General features: G+C 35.9%; 1 protein-coding gene across 1 annotated transcript in view; it reads right to left on the bottom strand.

Moving 5' to 3' along the window:
• The window catches only part of LOC149820276 (putative protein phosphatase 2C 72), a 45425-nt gene that overhangs the window by 4106 nt on the left and 23204 nt on the right, over positions 1–18115 (bottom strand). Inside the window, exons 4-6 of the mRNA XM_089983261.1 lie at positions 2806–3014; positions 1728–2030; positions 415–532 (exon numbers count right to left, since the gene is read on the bottom strand). Coding sequence (XP_089839387.1) covers positions 415–532; positions 1728–2030; positions 2806–3014 — 630 coding nt within the window. The remainder of the gene's footprint in view (positions 1–414; positions 533–1727; positions 2031–2805; positions 3015–18115) is intronic.

Raw genomic sequence — 18115 nt, 5'->3', positions numbered from 1 at the left:
TTTTCACAAGGCCTACTACAATGAATCCAACGTGCCACATTCATGGATGGCAAACTTGCAGGAGGCAATCTGACCGAACATTTTTGCTGGACCCAGACAGTAAAACGTGGAATCGGCCCAGTTTTATCTACATCCAGATCCAGATAAGTGATAAAAAAAACTATGGTAAGGATCCGAAACAATTTGAACACAATTTGTTTTACATTGCGGGTCCAGCATCACTCTGTAAAGCTGGGTCCAAACAAATAAAGTATCTTAGTTGGGCCCACCCACATGTGATGTATACTTACTGGCTGGGGCCAACAGTACTTTGGCCTATAGCACTCGTACAATCATTATGGTGCTGGACCCATTGCCTTATGGATGCCCATTAAACAAATAGGCATATTCTAATTAAGGGATGTAAGGGCTTACGTGGCACACTTGGCTTGAGATCAATGGTCAACTGTATGGCGGTCAAAGCACCATCTTCCGAAATTGTCCCCAGCACAGCTCTTGAATCTCCAAGATTAGCAATCACTAGGTCATCACCCTGATATTTTATTTTCAAAACCATGCATATGTTAGTATCAATGGCTAAAATCTCCTTCTAGGGAAAATCTCGCGGTATTATGAACATTTTTGCTTTTCTCGAGAAAATATCATCATCTACAAAACTATAAAAGATATTAAAAGTGTAAATAAGATATAAATAGTATAACAGTACCAAGAAACTGTCTATATCATATTAATATCGGATCATTTTTAAAATGTCACAATATTCTCAAAATATCAGCCATATTTGTGACATATATAAGACAAGGTGCAGCGTGACCAAGGGGTTTGTCTCCCATTTTCTCAAGGGATCCCTTTGGTTTATTGACTTAAAGGACACATTATTGAATTTCTCAAGAAAAGATAAGTCTTTCATAATGGCAATATTCCCTTAATTATAGAACAGCCAGCCAGCCAAATACCTCGGCTAGGAATCCTCTCTTCTAGCATAGGCCAAAGTATGAGAACTTGGTCAAACTGGGACTTGAATAGGCCTTAGCCTACTGAGCCTTCAGTAAGTTGGTTCTGCAACCAAATAGTTGTCACGAGGAGCATAGATACCATAATGGACCTGGGACAGATTCTTGTTCTCTGTCATTTTTTCTCAAAGTTCTTATTGTCCTTGAAGGATTCAGGGCATGGAAAGTTGGCAACCATAATATGATAATGTTGGCCCTAGACCTAGGGCTGGAAGTGGGTCTGATCCAGATCAGATATATGATCTGATTGAAGGTATTTCAGGCAGATACACTATAAAATAAAGTTCGCTTTATAACAGGATTGGATTTGGAACAAATAATATTAGGTTCAGTCAGATCCATGTGAAAATTAGGTAAATAAATTGGTTCAAAACTGGATCAGAGTAAGATCATTTCCGGGTTTAAACCAACCCGTTTTTTTATCTATTCCACATGAAAATCAATATATTTAACCAGGTTTTATAGATCCAATATTAGAAGTGTTCAGATAAAATATGGATCCGGAATTCACCAAGTGTCATAAATCAGCTGGACCCACATATAGAAAATCCGATGCAGTGTCAGGTCAACCCTGATCCGAACCAATCTTGCAACCATTTAGGCCTAAGCCATTATCTAAAATTTTTTTAATGACCAAAATCTCCAAGTCAATCGAAAGTTAACAGCAGTAGTTCAAGGTAAAGTTGGGGTTTTGGTTGAGAAAGGAATGTATACCTGCTTAATAATGGTGACTGCAGTTGTCCCACTACATGAGAAATCCATGGCCTGGTGAAGCTTGAGCTCTTTATCCATCATCATAAATGCCTTAGAACATGACTCTTTCCACCCATCAAAGACCTTGGATGAATCCAAAACAACCTTCTTCCCCTCCACAATTCCAACTTGGGTAAGCCAATGGTTCCATTGCCTTAGCAGCACTGCAGGCAAGCAGTCTCTCACTCTTCTGCTCACATAGTGACCATTTTGGCCGTGCCCATCAAATACCCCACAGAATGCTCCCTCTCTCATCCCATAGTCCTTCATGAAAATATAAAAAATGTTGCTCTTTTCAGAATAGCGCCCACTCGTTTTCTATTCTCATAAAATGATAAGGAAAAGAAATAGTTCTGTTTTAAAAGCATGTCTTAAGCTTGAAGCCTATCCTTACTATTTGAAGTGGCTGTAAAGAAAAATACTCTCTCTCTCTCTCTCTCTCTCTCTCTCTCTCTCTCTCTCTCTCTCTCTCTCTCTCTCTCTCTCTCTCTCTCTCTCTCTCTCTCAGATAACTCACTTGAACCCAGAAAAAGAATTTACAGAGGTGTAGTTTGGAGATCTAAGGATTCTTAAGAAACTGGGAATGGGTGGTGGTTTCAATTGATCAAGAGTAAGTTGGTTGTAATTGAACATGGAAAACCAAAATGCCGCAAAAGATCAGTTTGGAATTCTAGCGTACTAATATATGCATACTTCTGTGAGGATGCATCTAAACAGAATAGAAAAATCAAGAAGTATCTAAACATTCCCATTACTTGGTTTTCATGATATGCAAAAAGTTTTTCATGTAATAATAATTCTTTGGGAATTAATATTTTTTCATTGGTCTCTCTGTTTTTTCTTTCAGCAAGGTTTATTTATTATGCAAATTTCTTCGACCTTCTAGTAGTCACCAATCTTCACCAATATTAATTTGAGAACCTTTTCTCAAAAAAAAAAATGCGAACCTAAAACAATTTTTTGAGAAACAAATTCCGAAAAAGTAACACAAATTGTGAACCTACAAAAATCCTCAAGTTGGTGGATGCAACATGCTTACAGAGAGAGAGAGAACCTGGCAGAACACCACTGCGTCTTGGTTGCGGCCTTTCTTCCCTTGTTGAGAATAGAGGGATACATTCTTAGGCGGCTGATTGCAGTAGAACCTTCTTCCCTCTTCTGCACTGTCCAGATCTCCTTTCTCAACTTCTCCTTGGTTAGCCAACAAAGCATTATCTTTTAACACTCCATCACCACAACCTTTAAACTCTGTTGTAGAGATGCAAGCACCCATATCAACTTCATTCAATATCTACCAACCATCTCAAACATGAGATTGTGCTCAAAGCAACAAGCAATTTATGGAGAGCAACTGTGATTCAACTGGCTGCTGTAGTTAAGAAAGGTGCACCCAGCCCATTGCTTACTGTTATACAATTGCCTATGGTAATAAATAGACAAATAAAGCAAGAAGCCAAAAGATACTAAAATATAGAAGGGAGAAAGAAGCAATAGCATAAAAAAGAATCAACCTAGATGTGCTAAATGTAAGCCCTTCTGTCCTGATGTTATCACATGTTGCCAAAAATCCATTGAGTTGAAGGACATTTTCAAAATCAACATGATTATATGCATTACCTGGTCATGTAGTATTCGGTGAGCCCACCATTTCAGCTATCATCCTTGAAAACTGGAAAACTTGAGACGTGGGGGCCATCCATTTCAAACTGATCTACGGCCCCGGATAAAGTAATATATCAGGGATTTCAAATTTCCAAGGTAGATAGTTTACATCATGGGCTCTTTCAACATAAATGTGCGAAGTGTCCATTTAATCCTACTTCTTTCTTATCATCACCCACCAGTGCACCATGTTCTCAAAAAGCCGCAGTTACTGTCTTTATTTATTTCATGAAAGTTGCCTTGAGCCCCCACCATAACTTGTCTAAAAGCATCTCATTATTTATATAACAGAATTGTTATTATGAAGCTGAATCTAATTGTATGAATATATATAACCCGTAAGACAGTGATTTATTTTGGATGATAAGAGGCCACGGCTCCAACCTTTCAGCCATCACATTCAATCCTTATCTTGGAGACCTGTTACCAATGAGAGGGGTCCAAACATCAGCAATTACAAACACAAATCATATGGCAGCAATGCTTGAAGCCAGCAGCACTGTTGAGGCCTCACTCAATTCAAAACCATGTGATTGGTTGCTTATGAGATTGCTCATGTTGGGATCCTTGGCCATTGCCAATGGATACATCCGAGCAACAAAGTATTGTCAGCTTTTGATTCTTACCTCTTTAAAAAATGCATTTAAATATAAAAAATTTATAATATAAAATATGTTTCTTACTAAAGAATAAAAAGCAATAAGTATCGATAAAAAACTTGATTATTAGAGAAAGAACGTTGTCCGATCATCATTGGTTGACCTTCCATTCGTTGCACGGTCCCCCTTCCCTATCTATACTGTTCAAGTCGGTTCAATAAGTACATTTTCAGTCATGTTTTACATAAGCAGAACCTACAAATGTATTCTTTATGATTTATTTAGTGGAAAACATGTATTAAATTAGGCGTTTTTTATGTTTACATGAGCTTTCAGAAAGATCTAAACATCTATATTGCACCAAAGGTTTTTTACGAAAGAATCAAAATTTTAGGTTAATTTATGTTGACTTAGCGCATTTCTTCAATGAAAAGAGTTGGCACAAGACTTGATTATGATGATGAACTATGCTTTCTGAAAGTAAGTTAGGGTAGAAGGATACACAAAGCGGTTAAGACTTATATATGTTAATTTAAAGCAGCATCAAATGTTGTCCAGAGAGAGAGAGATTTTATTTAATGGAGTGCGTTTATTAGATGATGAATTTCTTATGTTAAGACAGGTTTTCAGAAGAACCTAAAAATCAATGGTCCATGTTGAACCGAATCTTTGCAATGAAAAAAAAAATCAATATATTCGACAAAACAATTTGATCCAAGACATATTTTCACATAAATAAATAATGATAAACACATCTACTAATTGATTCTTCCGGTTCTTGGCAATTTTTCTATATTTGGCTTAGGAGAAGATTGTGGACAATAAAAAAAAGGTTAAAAAGTCACATTGGATGCTATTAATCAGACACCCACATGGTCCATTAAGAAAGGACAAAACTTAGAGTTTAGGAACTTGAACTTAAAACAATTAAAACAACAACTAATGACTGATCCTTCACCACATACAATGTGCTGAAGCTTTGATGACCTTAACTGTTGTCTTCTATTTAAAACAGGCAGACCATACAACGTACAAACCATGTTTTTTAATAACCTAAGTGCTGTGTTCTCGCTAAAACAAGCAAACCATAAAACTTACTAAATATTTTTTAATAACCAAACATTTTTTTTTATTTTTTTCTTACTTTACGTCTCTCTCCTCTGAGTCACCTCATAAGACCTTTTTTCTAACTAACTTTAAACTCTACACATGATAGATAGAGATATACACACAATTAGGAATAATATAAGGACCTTCATAATCTAGGGCAGAATATTTGTGGTTCAGGCCTATACCTTGCAAGAGGTATTTGACTTAAACTTGTGCTTGATCCAGCCAAGCATATGCAAAAAGGTTTGGGTGTTACTCAATCTTAGCACACATATCCTGTTAAATATCTAGAACCTTTCGAATTGGGCCTAAATCCAATCCAGAACCCATTTGAACCATGTAGTCTCCTTTTGGACCCAATTTTGATCCAAATCCATCCAAAGTTAACCCATTTGGACCCAAGTGTCGTGCAGCCAAGACAGAGCAGCATGGTCTAGATAAATTTTCTATTTGGATCTATAAACACCCCACTTTTGACTAGGTCATTATAAAGTTTTACTAGCTTAAACTTTTGAACTCTAAAACAGTATCTTCTAAACTTTTTTTCAAAATATCAATTAAACTAGAAGATATTAGCTTTCCAACAAGCTAAAAATCATGTCAATACAAATTCAGAGTAAGAAATTATGATGAAAACAATGTAACTTGTTCAATGAAAATCATATTTTTTAAGTATGATCCACTTTGAGTGCATTTTTTATAATCAAAATAACTGGATTTGGTTTTATACTTACATGATGAATTAAATTTGAGGTTGTTATCTTTCCAACTTATCAAACGATGCCTCAATCTAACATCTGGACAAAAAGTTATGGCTAAAACAAGTTATCCTGTCATAACGGATTCGAAGTATGACCCGATTAAAGCATGAAGATATGAAATTCTATTGTCCAATATGTAGAAAACCACTGAAAACTCCATCCACACGTGTCATTTGGATGAAAACTACCCAAAAGTTTATCTTTGTCTCCCTAAAGCAAAAAATAAATAAAATCCTATTATACCTAAAGTCATATTCCAAGCAGAACGCTTCTTGGATGAGTCTTATCCTCCACAAAGATAAGAAAAAATTCATTTGGCTTGGATTCAAAATAAGTAATTCTTAAATCTATATCTCATGCAAAAATCCTATAAATAGGGATAGCCACCTATAGTTTGAGGGGATAAAAAAATCTAGAAATCTCATACCTAAGTGCTGGCCCAGAGAAGAAAACTATTTAAGCCCTCCCTGCAGTCTTTCCCAAGCCATCGAAGAACCATCAGACCTATGTGGAGGTGCTAATGAACGTAAAGGAGAGTAAAAACTAAATGCACCCTTTATCCGAAAAAGGTTTCTTGACGGTACGATTTGAGGTACAAAAATAAAAAAACGCATCTGGGCTTTACCTTTTCCTTGGGCAAAGGATGATCAAGACTTACATACGGCATTTCCGTATCTTTCAAAAAGATTTTGCAAATTTGGGCAAGTCAAATCTTTCTCAACTTACAAATTTTTATCAACAGTTTTTGTCGATCATGATGTGACACTATATTTTTCTTTATTTTTCATAGTTAAAAGTGCATTATCTTTATGATCTAGGTTCTAATAAACCTAAAACCATTAAATTTAAATTTTTTTGGGTTCGAACTGCAAAAAAAAACTCCTTTTTCCATAGAGGACCAAAACGATAAAATAGTTTGGTCATTTAGGGAATAAAACGTTAATATTGGTCCCTGTAATTTTTTCTGAACAGCTAGTCTTTCGAAGGTTGTATCTTCGTGCTTCGATATCAAAATCTAGCAATTTTTGATTTGTTGGAAAGCTAAGATTCCCAACTTTATTTCATCTTTTAGAATGTTTTTCTTAAAACTATATATTTATACCCAAAAAAGTTTCTAGAAAGTTTTTGTTTCTGTTTTGAGATAATAATTTTTGGATAATTTATATTCTAGGAGGGGGATCTCCGCTCTCTAGTGTTGAAATCATGTGATTTGTATTTCTTCTAAGAGATAACTTATTTTTTTAAACTTTATCTTCGGTGAGTTTTTTCTGAAAACAAGAACTTCAGGGTCTAAATTTTCTCAGAAGTCTCTATTTCTTGTTTGGTAGCTGATGAAATAGCAGAAATTTTTTTATTTTGGGTGGTGTTTCTCCCTGCTTAGGTGTTAGATCTGGACAAAATTAGTTTCTTTTGAAAATTGACATCCCAAGCTTTCTTTGATATTTTGAGAAAAAAATATATAAAAATGATTTTCTTGGTTAAAAAAAAATAGAAAAAATTTATTATGTCATTTTGATGTAGAAAAGCTCATTGGCATTTTGACATTCTAAATAGCATATCTTTGCCCTCAGAAAAACCAAATCTCATGATTTTTTTTCTCAAAGATAATGTCATCCTCTTTAAGGTTGTTTCTTAGTGTCTTGCCTATTGATTCTTTTTTGGCATATCAAATGTAGGATTTGCATTATGTGCATGCATACATATCAAGTTTGAGTTTTATCACATTTTAAACACACTTGTTGGAGAAAATTCATGTCATATAGAAAATAGAGAAAATATTACCTCCAGCTAGCTAGGGTTTTGAGACTTTGTTTGATTCATTGTATGCTCTTAATATTTTTAGCTCCTCTTCTCTTAGGTTAGAGCCCCTCTTTTACTTGAGTTTTTCTTTAAATTATTTTGTCCTATTATTTAGATCTTTTAATTCATCCACTAATACTCTTAAGCAGTACCATTGGAGTTGGATAATCCATTCATCAGTATATTTAAGCAGTTAGCTTGAGTATATCGATGGTAAATCTAGGAGGGGACCCTAATCTATAGAATTCAAAGAGTACTTGCAGATCCGTGGATACATCTTTCGAGGATAATTTGAGTACTCACTAATTTTGGAAATCTCTCATTACTTGTTTGGGCATATGTAAACCAATTATTTGGGGTATAATGAATACTCGATCCAAAATTCAAAAACTTCAAATCCAACTCATCCCAAAGAAACTATCTTTGGAGAATCTCACGTTTAAGAAAGGACTTACAATAACATTCCTGATGAGTCCATAGATGACTGAAAAAGAGAAAAGGCCATGATGTTCTTTGAGTCCATCTCACGTTGGTATCCTCACCAGTCTCGTAAAGGTCTCCATGCAGGTTATAAGATGGGTAATTCTAGTACAGATGAGTCTACCAAAAGAGAATCCACATGACCTCACATTTTAAAGTCCAATCCAAATAGAGAGAAGTGTTAGATCATCGATATCCTCACCAATATCGTAAAAGTCTCTATGCGGGTTACGAGATAGACAACTCTAGCACATGAAAATCCACCAGAAGATGAAATCTTAAGACCTTGCATTTCAAAGCTCAATCCAAAGAAAAGGATGTGCTAGCATAAATAAGAAATAACATGAAGAGGATAGAGAAGAAAATCATAGAAATTCAAGATAGGCTTAAACAAGAGCAAGCACAAGCCAACAAAAGAGACAAAAGAGCTCAAGAGTCTAAACACGAAAAAGCACATGCCTACAGGAGGAGTAGAAGAACCCAAGTGTTAGATTTTGAGAAGGGCTATAACCAATATAGTGAATCTCAGGTGTCAGACTGGGGGAGTAGAATCCATAAACCTAAGTTGGCTCACCCGGTCCAGACTAGATCTTCAAAATCAGACAAAAAAATCAAATATCTAGAGAATATAAACTGAAACCTCGGTGTCAAAATAAAGTACATGGATCTAAACCGAAAAAAGTACTCTATAGAGGATTTTTTGCCCAAGGAGTTTGATGAGAACGATGAACACTCCCCCCAAGTTTTTAAAGTTTGGTGAAAAGAGGGATCTAGGAACACATATGACTTTGTTCATGGGGAGTGTAGACAAATATCGAAACAACGATAAGAGTCTAAAAGAATAGGCTCTAAAATGGTTTACAACCCTGAACCTCCAACATGTCAGGGAGTTCAAGCAGATCATGAACATATTCATGGACCATTTTAACTTCAACTTAAAGGCCCTCCTAACTATCAATCAACTTTATGACTTGAAGCAGAAGAAAGAGGAATGTTCCCATGAGTTGCATAAACAGATGACAGACCATTCCCATTGGATGAAGGAACCGATATTAGACTTTCATGCTTTGATGATCGTCATAGATAACTTCTCTCAACTTTTGAGGAGACTGATCATATGGCTTAGGTCAAACCTATGCCAAACACATCAAGAAAGCTACCACCTTTTAGGCAGCATCATAAGAGGAGTTTATGATGGGTTCCTAAAGAGCAACAGGGACAACAATGTCTACAGGAAATTTGATTCATCTTAGGGTAAGGTCAATATTGTTTTAGCCTCAAAACAGACCCCACAAAAGTAAGGCAAATGAGGACAAAAAACCTCTCCAAAGAAGTTGAATGAGAATGAATATAGAAGCAATCCCAAGTGAACCAGAGATCGAACATTCTCCAAGTTCGAGCAGCCTCAGTCACAGATCCTGGATCTATTGTTACAGGATGACTTAATCAAGTTACCAAAGATGTTAAATCCACCACAGATAAAGGGCAAAGACCTAGTCAAGTACTGCAGATGTCATAGAGCTGTGGGTCATGACACTTAGGACTGCTTTATCCTAAAGCATATCATCCAAGATTACATAGAAAATGAAGAGCTACTAATGAATGAAGAACAGTTAGAGTCGAGAAACAATAATCACATCATAGGAGTGGTTCAGGCTTTGAAATGAGAAAAAATCGGTTCCTAAAAAAAGGTACGAAGCAAGGGCCATCTAATAATGCAGTAATTTATGCTCTATGAGTACTCACATGCAGTAATTGTTTCAACCCAATGTCTCTAGTTTCCCAAATCTACTACTAAGGAGGGATAAGAGTACAAGGAAGACACATTCTATAGGAGAACCAAGAAATTCTAAGAGAGTCCCCTCAGATAAGTGTGGTTCGTCTAAATCATACAAAGGTTCATCTCCTAATGTCCATCACAAAAAAAGATGACCTCCCTATACGAACCCCATTATCCAAATCTGAGGGGCAAATTAACGTATCAATAGTTCGGTTGAAGGAGGAAACGATCCCATTATCTAGGTCAATCGTGAATGTGGCATCTTTCAGTTTTGACCAAGTGTTAGCCAGAGACTTTTCTAAAGGGCTCAAAGTCATCAGATCCAAAGGAACGATTAATGACTTCTATCTCAAGAGTCATCCCACGTATCAACATGTGTAAAAATATGGCAATGGATGGAGAATCGCTTTGCATATACGGTACCAACTTTTTGAAGGACTGAGAAAAAGTCAACAGGGCATAATTGAGCATCTCTGAGCAGTACCAAAAGCAGAGACCCAAGGTCTAAGATATAAAGGACATGAACAGAAAGGGAGCAAAAGAGAAAAACTCACATGAATCATGAATGATTATTTTAGAAAGGGGTCAACCGTCATAAGCTTAATGGAGAGTCTGGTTGCATATGAGACCACAAGATTGGCAATTTCTCTGCATCAAGTTTGTTTGGGCTCACAAATGCTAAATGACAATCCAAGCCCTTCCATCCCTCCTAAAAAAGACCAGTGTGCTCAAAACAAGGCAACCACAGGTCATGGTTGAACCATAATGTTATGGAGGAGAAAAGACCTCCTGCATGAGTCATCATCTCATGGCCCTAGGTAAGCCTTCAAAACTTGGATCTTGTAAAATAGTCTTTTGAAAATTTAAAAACCAAAAATCCTAAAAAAATAAAAAAAGTTTAAATTTTTTTTAAAATTTAAAATATTCTAAAAATCCAAAAAAAATAAAAAAATCTAAGAAAATTCAAAAGGATTTTTCTTTCTAGGGTCCAAGTTATCCTCTTTGTTGCAGAATCATACTTGCCCTATTGACAAGACTCGTACTATTCTTGTTGACAAGACTAAGAAAGCTTTTGTTAAACCCCTTTCTTTGTTTTTTTTTCATAGTTTTCAATTATGCCTTTCTATTGAAACCATGTAGGGGCATGTCAAAGGAGTTTAAACTCATCTAAAAGCTAAGAATAGGGTGTCATAAAACCATTCAAAGTCCAAATCTTGTCATAGTACTTCAGAGTTGAATGCCCCTTGAGCTAAAAACAAAGACAACAAGAAAGATACTTAGAGGCAAAAGGTGTACTTGAATGTTTTTTATCTAACCGTAGTCTTTCAGAGTTCAAGCCTTAGTGTTGACCATTATACTTAACATGAATGCCTCGATACCTAATCTCATGTTCTTATAACTAGTCACTAAAAACTAAGGCAGAAATAGAGGAACAAATTTCTATTAAAGTCAAGTATCACTAACTTAGACCAATATGAGAGGAGGAAAGTCTAAAGTATAGTTATCTCAAGTGCAAGAATCAATTTGTTAGGAAGGTTTTAATTTTGAGAAAAAAAGAGAGAGCAAAAACCCTTGATTTTATATGATCAATTATTCATTATTGTCACAGGCTATACATTCTACTATAAATGCATGAGTCCAACTGTATATCATAAAAGATCATTGCATACATCAAAGAGTCTAGCCATATAGATCTCGAGTCTGAGGAGTAGACAGGAAGATCTGTCATTTCTTCAGCGCTACCAGACCAAAGTATGCTTGCCTCTCCTTACTAGGGCAGGAAGTCTCATTTCTAAATTGATCATTCTAGAAAGAGAACCTTTGCCCTAAGACCTTACTAGGGCAACTCTACCCTATCCATGAGCCCACAAGAGGTGTATGACTCCTGATATTTTTTTCCCACAAATTTTTAAAAGAAAATCACCAAAATGCATCAAAAATCAAAATAGTCCAAAAATGTATGAAAATGAGCTACATTCCTCATGTGCTACCCCTGCCTGAAGCCCAACATTTTCTCTTTCTATTATAAATAAAGTGATTCTTGAACTTGCCTGACCTCGTTTAGTGAGACCCATAACGGTTCTCATATCTGAGTTCTTTCCTCTTTTGACACTGGCACCGACCATGTTCATCGGTACCACCAAATAGTCTCGGCAATCCAGTTATCCCTACACTAGCACTGACCTCGCTCAGTAAGACCACCAAATGGTCTTGGCAATCTAGTCATCCAAAAATTGGCCCAACCTCACTCGACGAGATGACAGATGGTCTCAAAAACCAAGTTCACATCCTGACACTGGCCCAAACTTGTTTAACAAGATCACAAACGGTCTCGAAAACCTAGTTGTCTCGGCACTGAACCAACCTTGTTCGGTCAGAACACCAAAAAGGTCTCAACAACCTAGTGGCACCAAAAAATGGCTAGTCTTCATAGGTGCCTACTTCTTTGCCATAAATCGAACCATATTCAATTAATGCTAAAGAGGGGCATTTGTAAAGTTCTACTAGCTTAATTTTGATCAGGTCATTATAAAGTTCTACTAGCTTAAACTTTTATACTCCAAAATGGCATTCTCTAGACTTTTATTCAAAATACATGATCTTATCTTTTCAACAATCTAAAAATTAGGTTAATACGATATCATAGTAGGAAGTTATGACGAAAACAATGTAACTTATTTAATGAAAATCTTGTTTTCCAAGTAGGACCCACTTTAAGTGCATTTTTGACAATTAAATCTCTGAAATGACAAATTAAATTTGGGGATGTTAGTTTTCTAACGCATCAAATAGTGCCTCAATATGACATTTGGACAAAAAGTTATGGCCAAAACAAGTTACATTGTTATAACGGATTCGAAGTACAAATCAATTTAAGCATGGAGATCCAAAATTTTATTATCCAATTCGTAGAAAACCTCAAGAAACCCTATCCACACGTGTTATTTAAATAGAAACCACCCAAAATCCTATCTTTGTTTCCCTAAAGCCAAAAAAAATCCTATCCTACACAAAGTCCTATCCCAAGCCAAACTTTTCTTGGTTAAGTCTTATCCTCCATAATGATAAGAATATATCCATTTGGGTTAGATTCAAACCAAGTAATTATTGAATTCATATCTCATGTAGAATTCCTATAAATAGTGGTAGCCCCCTATAGTCTAGAGAGATCAAAAAATCTAGAAATCTCATACCTAAGTACTAGCCTAGAGAAGAAGACTACCCAGACCTTGCTTGCACTCTGTCCAAAAGCCATCGGAGAGCCATTATACCTATGCAGAGGTGCAGACATCCAAAAATGAACGTAAAAGCTCGACAAGTCCTTGGGTCCGAAAAGGCTTCTCGATGGTGCGATTCGAGCTATAAAAATCGAAAAACCTATCTGAGCTTTACCTTTCCTAGGAGAAATGATGGTCAAGACTTGTATATGGTGTCCTCACATCTTTCAAAAGGATTTTGTGAATCTTAGAAAATCAAATCTTTCCCAACTTACAAATTTTTATCAACAAGATTATTAACAAAACGAGTCCTGCTATCGTCAGTGTCTTTGGCAGTGCTTAATCAATCGACACCCATTAGAGATCACATCAATTTCATGGTCTTCAAAAGTTGAGTGAAACTGGAAGAAACAAAAGCAGAATCAGACTTGAGGCTTAGTCTTTCTCTAATATGGCGAGAATGATGCACGAGTAGAGCAAAATGTGATATGGGCCCATAAGAAATCTATTTGGATCCAACTTAGTTTCCAGATTTCATTTAGGTACTAGTGATAGATCCATCTTGAATCCTAAATAGGTTTAGGGTTTCTAATGTTATCCTATAAATACTCATTATAGGGATTTCTTTGCTAGTTGCTGAATTGAATTATTATTATTTCTCTTATATGTATTAATTATTTGATTATTTTCTATTAATCTTTAGTAGCATAGTTCATAGGAGTAGCATAACTTAACTATTTTTTCGTGATCTCTAACTTCAGGATTGCATCCTACTGCTAAGCAATGTCAAAGATCTCACTCTATGGAAAATCTTGGCAAGGAAAATCCTTGTGATATAATTTTTTTTCGATAACCAACCTTGTGATAATCTGACAATTTTGTTTTTTCCCAAGAAAATCTTGGGAAATTATCCGTATATATAAAATGTAGGAATATGTAAAGGTTGGTTAAAAGTTTACATAATATCGGAATACAATTATGATATTTTTATCACGGGTTGCACGTAAGATTTTTCAACTTGGTAGTACATACAGTCAACCGTACAAATATATCCCATTCAATTATACCGAGTTAGATGATTAAATTTTGTTGCATGTGGATATGAAGCAGGATCGGACCCAGCTATGCTTTGATCCAATTAGTTGACAACTGCATTCTCAATTTAGTGCCTTGAGTGAGTAAGAAGTCCCACCTGTCTTATCATCGAAAAAAAGTAGGCGCACTAAAGTGGCTGTGCAAAGTAGGGAGCATTAGTTCGTGGCTACAATAAAAAAAAGTGGAACAACCTAACATTGGGTTCGACTATTGGTTAGGATCAAGTCACATCCAACCTGGTCTTTACCTACTCTACTGGTCCCTTGTTGGCTCTACAAGATCAGATATAGGGCCGGATCTGCTTTGTCAGCAGCTAGCAGAACCATTTCAATCTTTAGCAAATCCGGTTCAAGGCCAAGATGGGCTCTACAAAAATTTTCAATGCCTTTCACTTGCCAGATGAACCACATCAATGGCTGAAAAATGGACGACTGAAGTTCATTCAGAACATCTTTTGATGGGTTCTGATCTCATTCATTTTGATGATGGACGGCATCCAAGGTAAATTGAACAGTTTTCTGTCTCAAGTCGCTTGGATCTGATCCACTCATTTCAAATGGCACAAGTGAACCGTGGTAGTTCATGTGGCACCAGTTATGTATGTATGTATGTGAGTACGTGCATAAATGGATTGTGGACACAGGTCCCTTAATTAAATGCCATTCATCCAAATGATAAACGGCTTCCAAACACCTACGGTGGATTGCTTGGGCCTCTTCAGATGAACAAAATATCAAAACATATAAGATGGGCTGCTGTGACTATAGGAAAAAACGAGTGTTTGGCTGCTTTTCATATGATGGGGGAACAACATCCAAGAAACTCCTGATATATTTTTTTGTAGTGAAAGGATAATTCATTCAGGAATCAGAATTTTTTTTTGTAGTGAAAGGATAATTCATTCAGGAATCAGAAAAATGTAGACTGCAACAGGTGACAAGATGTCACCAAAGTTCCAAATACATATGACATGAAGACAGGAAAATATAGAGAAAAACAATAGACAAATGAGGAAAACACAACGACTAGCTGTCAGCCACCAATGACCGTCCGATGCATCGTTCACCAACCAAATTGATGTCAGTTGCAGGCCATTTGAGCATTAGGCATTCTTTTAGTAATGGTCTTGCAGCAAACTGAAGATGAAAGACTGTTGCTCTGAAAATTCTGTTATTTCTCTCCAATCCACATAGTCCTCCACTTCACGAGAACCCAACATCGCCATACAAAAGTCCATTTGGAGCCCAATCTCCTTATCTCGTCAGCGACAATTAGAGATCTAAGTTGGTGTTTGGACCCCATAGAAGGCTTTTGGCCCCCAGGTGATACAAAAACTACAAATGACCGTACTGTACAAAAAAAATGATGTGTTTTTTAAAATATCATCCCCCAATTTATCAAATTCGCCTGAATGAAAATACTGCATGTTTTTTTTATTTATTTTTATCCTTTTACCACTCGCAGATGCAAATTTCTGATTTTAGTGCATCATGATGTTAAAATAATACACGCACGAAATTCGTCAACAATATTGCATTGGTGGTTGAGATATTCCAAAAAAGATTACAAAATTTCAAAAAATATGTGAAACTCGTGACGAGTTTTGTGCGATCACTTGCGAAAATCATAAAATTAGAGAAAGTTCGATAATTGCAAAATTGTGGATGAGTATCGCAAGGCGCATTGCAAAAATCTGAGTTTGTACCTTGCAAATTTTCGAATGAGTATCGCATGAAGTATTGAGAAATTCTGGAATATTGGCGAAACTCCGATAATGCAAAATTTTGACAAGTATCGCACATCATATTGCAAAAATACCTTTAAGTGTTGTAAAAGTCAACAATTCATGAAATTTTGAAAGAGTAACGCACAATGGATTGCAAAATTATGAAAATTTTGCGAAAGCCCGATATTGCAAAATTTTGTCTCATATAAATGATGCTTCGTTTCTTAATCCCTTTTTTGCATTTGGATGCTCTATTTTCGCAACCCTAGGGTTCTTATGATCTCCAACTGGTGGTCATCAATCCTTCTGGTGTTCTTCTGACGACATTCAGGTAAATATTCTGGTGGGGGCAACTTTGTGAAAATCTCTCATCAGTCGCGGTTCTTCAGTAGTGTTTCATTGGTGATTTTTTTGGCAAAACTCTTGCGAATATTCTAGTGAAACCTTTGGCAACGACTTCATCGGCTTCCCTCAACTGAGTTTTTTTTGTAAGGTTACCGATGAATATGTTTTTTGATAAATAGTTTTTCACTATTATTTTTTGGTAAAACATTTTTTTTAAATTGGTTATATATGCCAGTTACATCCCTCGGTTGACTTTTTTTGCATGTATATTATCCAGTTTAATAGAGTTTTTTCGGGTTTTTTGGACATTTATATGTGAGTTTCAGTTGGTGGCGATGTGTAGAACATTGCAAGTTGTTTCTATTGTATTGTCTATTTTACTACAAAAGTCCCTTTATAATATTGTCTATGTTACTCTGTTGTCAGTTACCTCCCTCGATTTTGGACATTTTACTGTGTTTCTACTGCATTGTCTATTTTACTACGTTACTATTGTTTTTGTGTTCATTTGTCCCATTTTGAATATAGAAAATTGTTTGTCTATGTTATTTGTTTGAATTATGGTTGTATCCTTCTTGTTATCATGGAAATTAGGTTTTTTTTATCAGATGACACCAAAGAAGAGAAAAAATACACAATTTATACCTGTCATCACAAAGAAGAAAAATAACACTAAGCTCTAGCCTAAAGGACTTCTAGGATTTGATGGTTATGTGGTGTTTCATAAGACACTTCTTGAGACATACAATAGGCTTTCCACTCTGATAGAGAGAGATCTTGCTTCAGCACAAAAAATCTAGTTGTCAGATCTTGATTACCAAAAATATAGCCTCAATGATCTGCAACATAAAAATTTTCTCTCATCCAAGCAATTGTATGCACTTTCAACAAGTCAACTGCTAAAAATTTTAGATTGGCCCAATCCTACTGATTCTGCAAGAGAAGTTGCTGATATTGCAGTTAAATATTTGTCTTCCATTTAAGAAACATCAAAGGAGGGGGAGAGGGACTCATTGGTGAAGAAGTTTAAGCCATTGGCTCATGGTGAGGTCGTTGCCAACCTTAATACCGGACTTAAACAAGATAGAGCTGTGACCATTTGTAGTGGTAGTGGCGAGGTGGAGATGAAGGCAGAAGTTCTTCAAGTTATTCACAAATTAAAGGAGAGTAGGGGCCTAGATGTGAAGGCGAGTGAGGTTGGGGTTGGGGCAATTGTGGAGGGTCCTCAAGTAGTAGATGTACTTATGGACCATGTACTTATGGGCCTGGTAGAGGAGAGTGAGGGCCCAAAGGTAGAGTAAAGTCATGTTGGGCTACATAGTGCACAAGAGGTTCTTCCTCTCCCTCCTTTGATGAGATTGCATGCTTCGAGTAGGAGGTTGCAGCAACAAAGTATGTCTGCTGCATAGGGATATGTACTTTTCTACATTATTTTGTATATTTATTGTCAATTATACATTCAATAACTATTAAAATTGTTATAAACAACTGCCATTTGATGTTTGTGTGTGTGTCTAAGCAAAGATATTGCCATATTTTGTGATGTTTATAAGCATATATACTACCACTTGATGTTTATGTGTATGTAAGCATTGAGGAACCACTTGATATTTTTGTGTGTCAGTAAGCATAATTCATGAACATAAGGTTTAAAACATCTTTGAGTCATCTTTCAAAAACAAAAACAAAAATCTTGGAGTCAACATTGACTTGTGAAAATATTAATTAGATCATCCATTAAATTTTTTATTTTATTTTTGATATTACATCTAT

The sequence above is a fragment of the Nuphar pumila genome, chromosome 12 (assembly GCF_984573655.1).
Source record: "Nuphar pumila chromosome 12, dmNupPumi1.hap1.1, whole genome shotgun sequence".
NCBI classification, from domain to species: domain Eukaryota; kingdom Viridiplantae; phylum Streptophyta; class Magnoliopsida; order Nymphaeales; family Nymphaeaceae; genus Nuphar; species Nuphar pumila.
The sequence above is the reverse complement of the archived record's forward strand: the minus strand, read 5'-3'. Positions and strand labels throughout refer to the sequence as shown.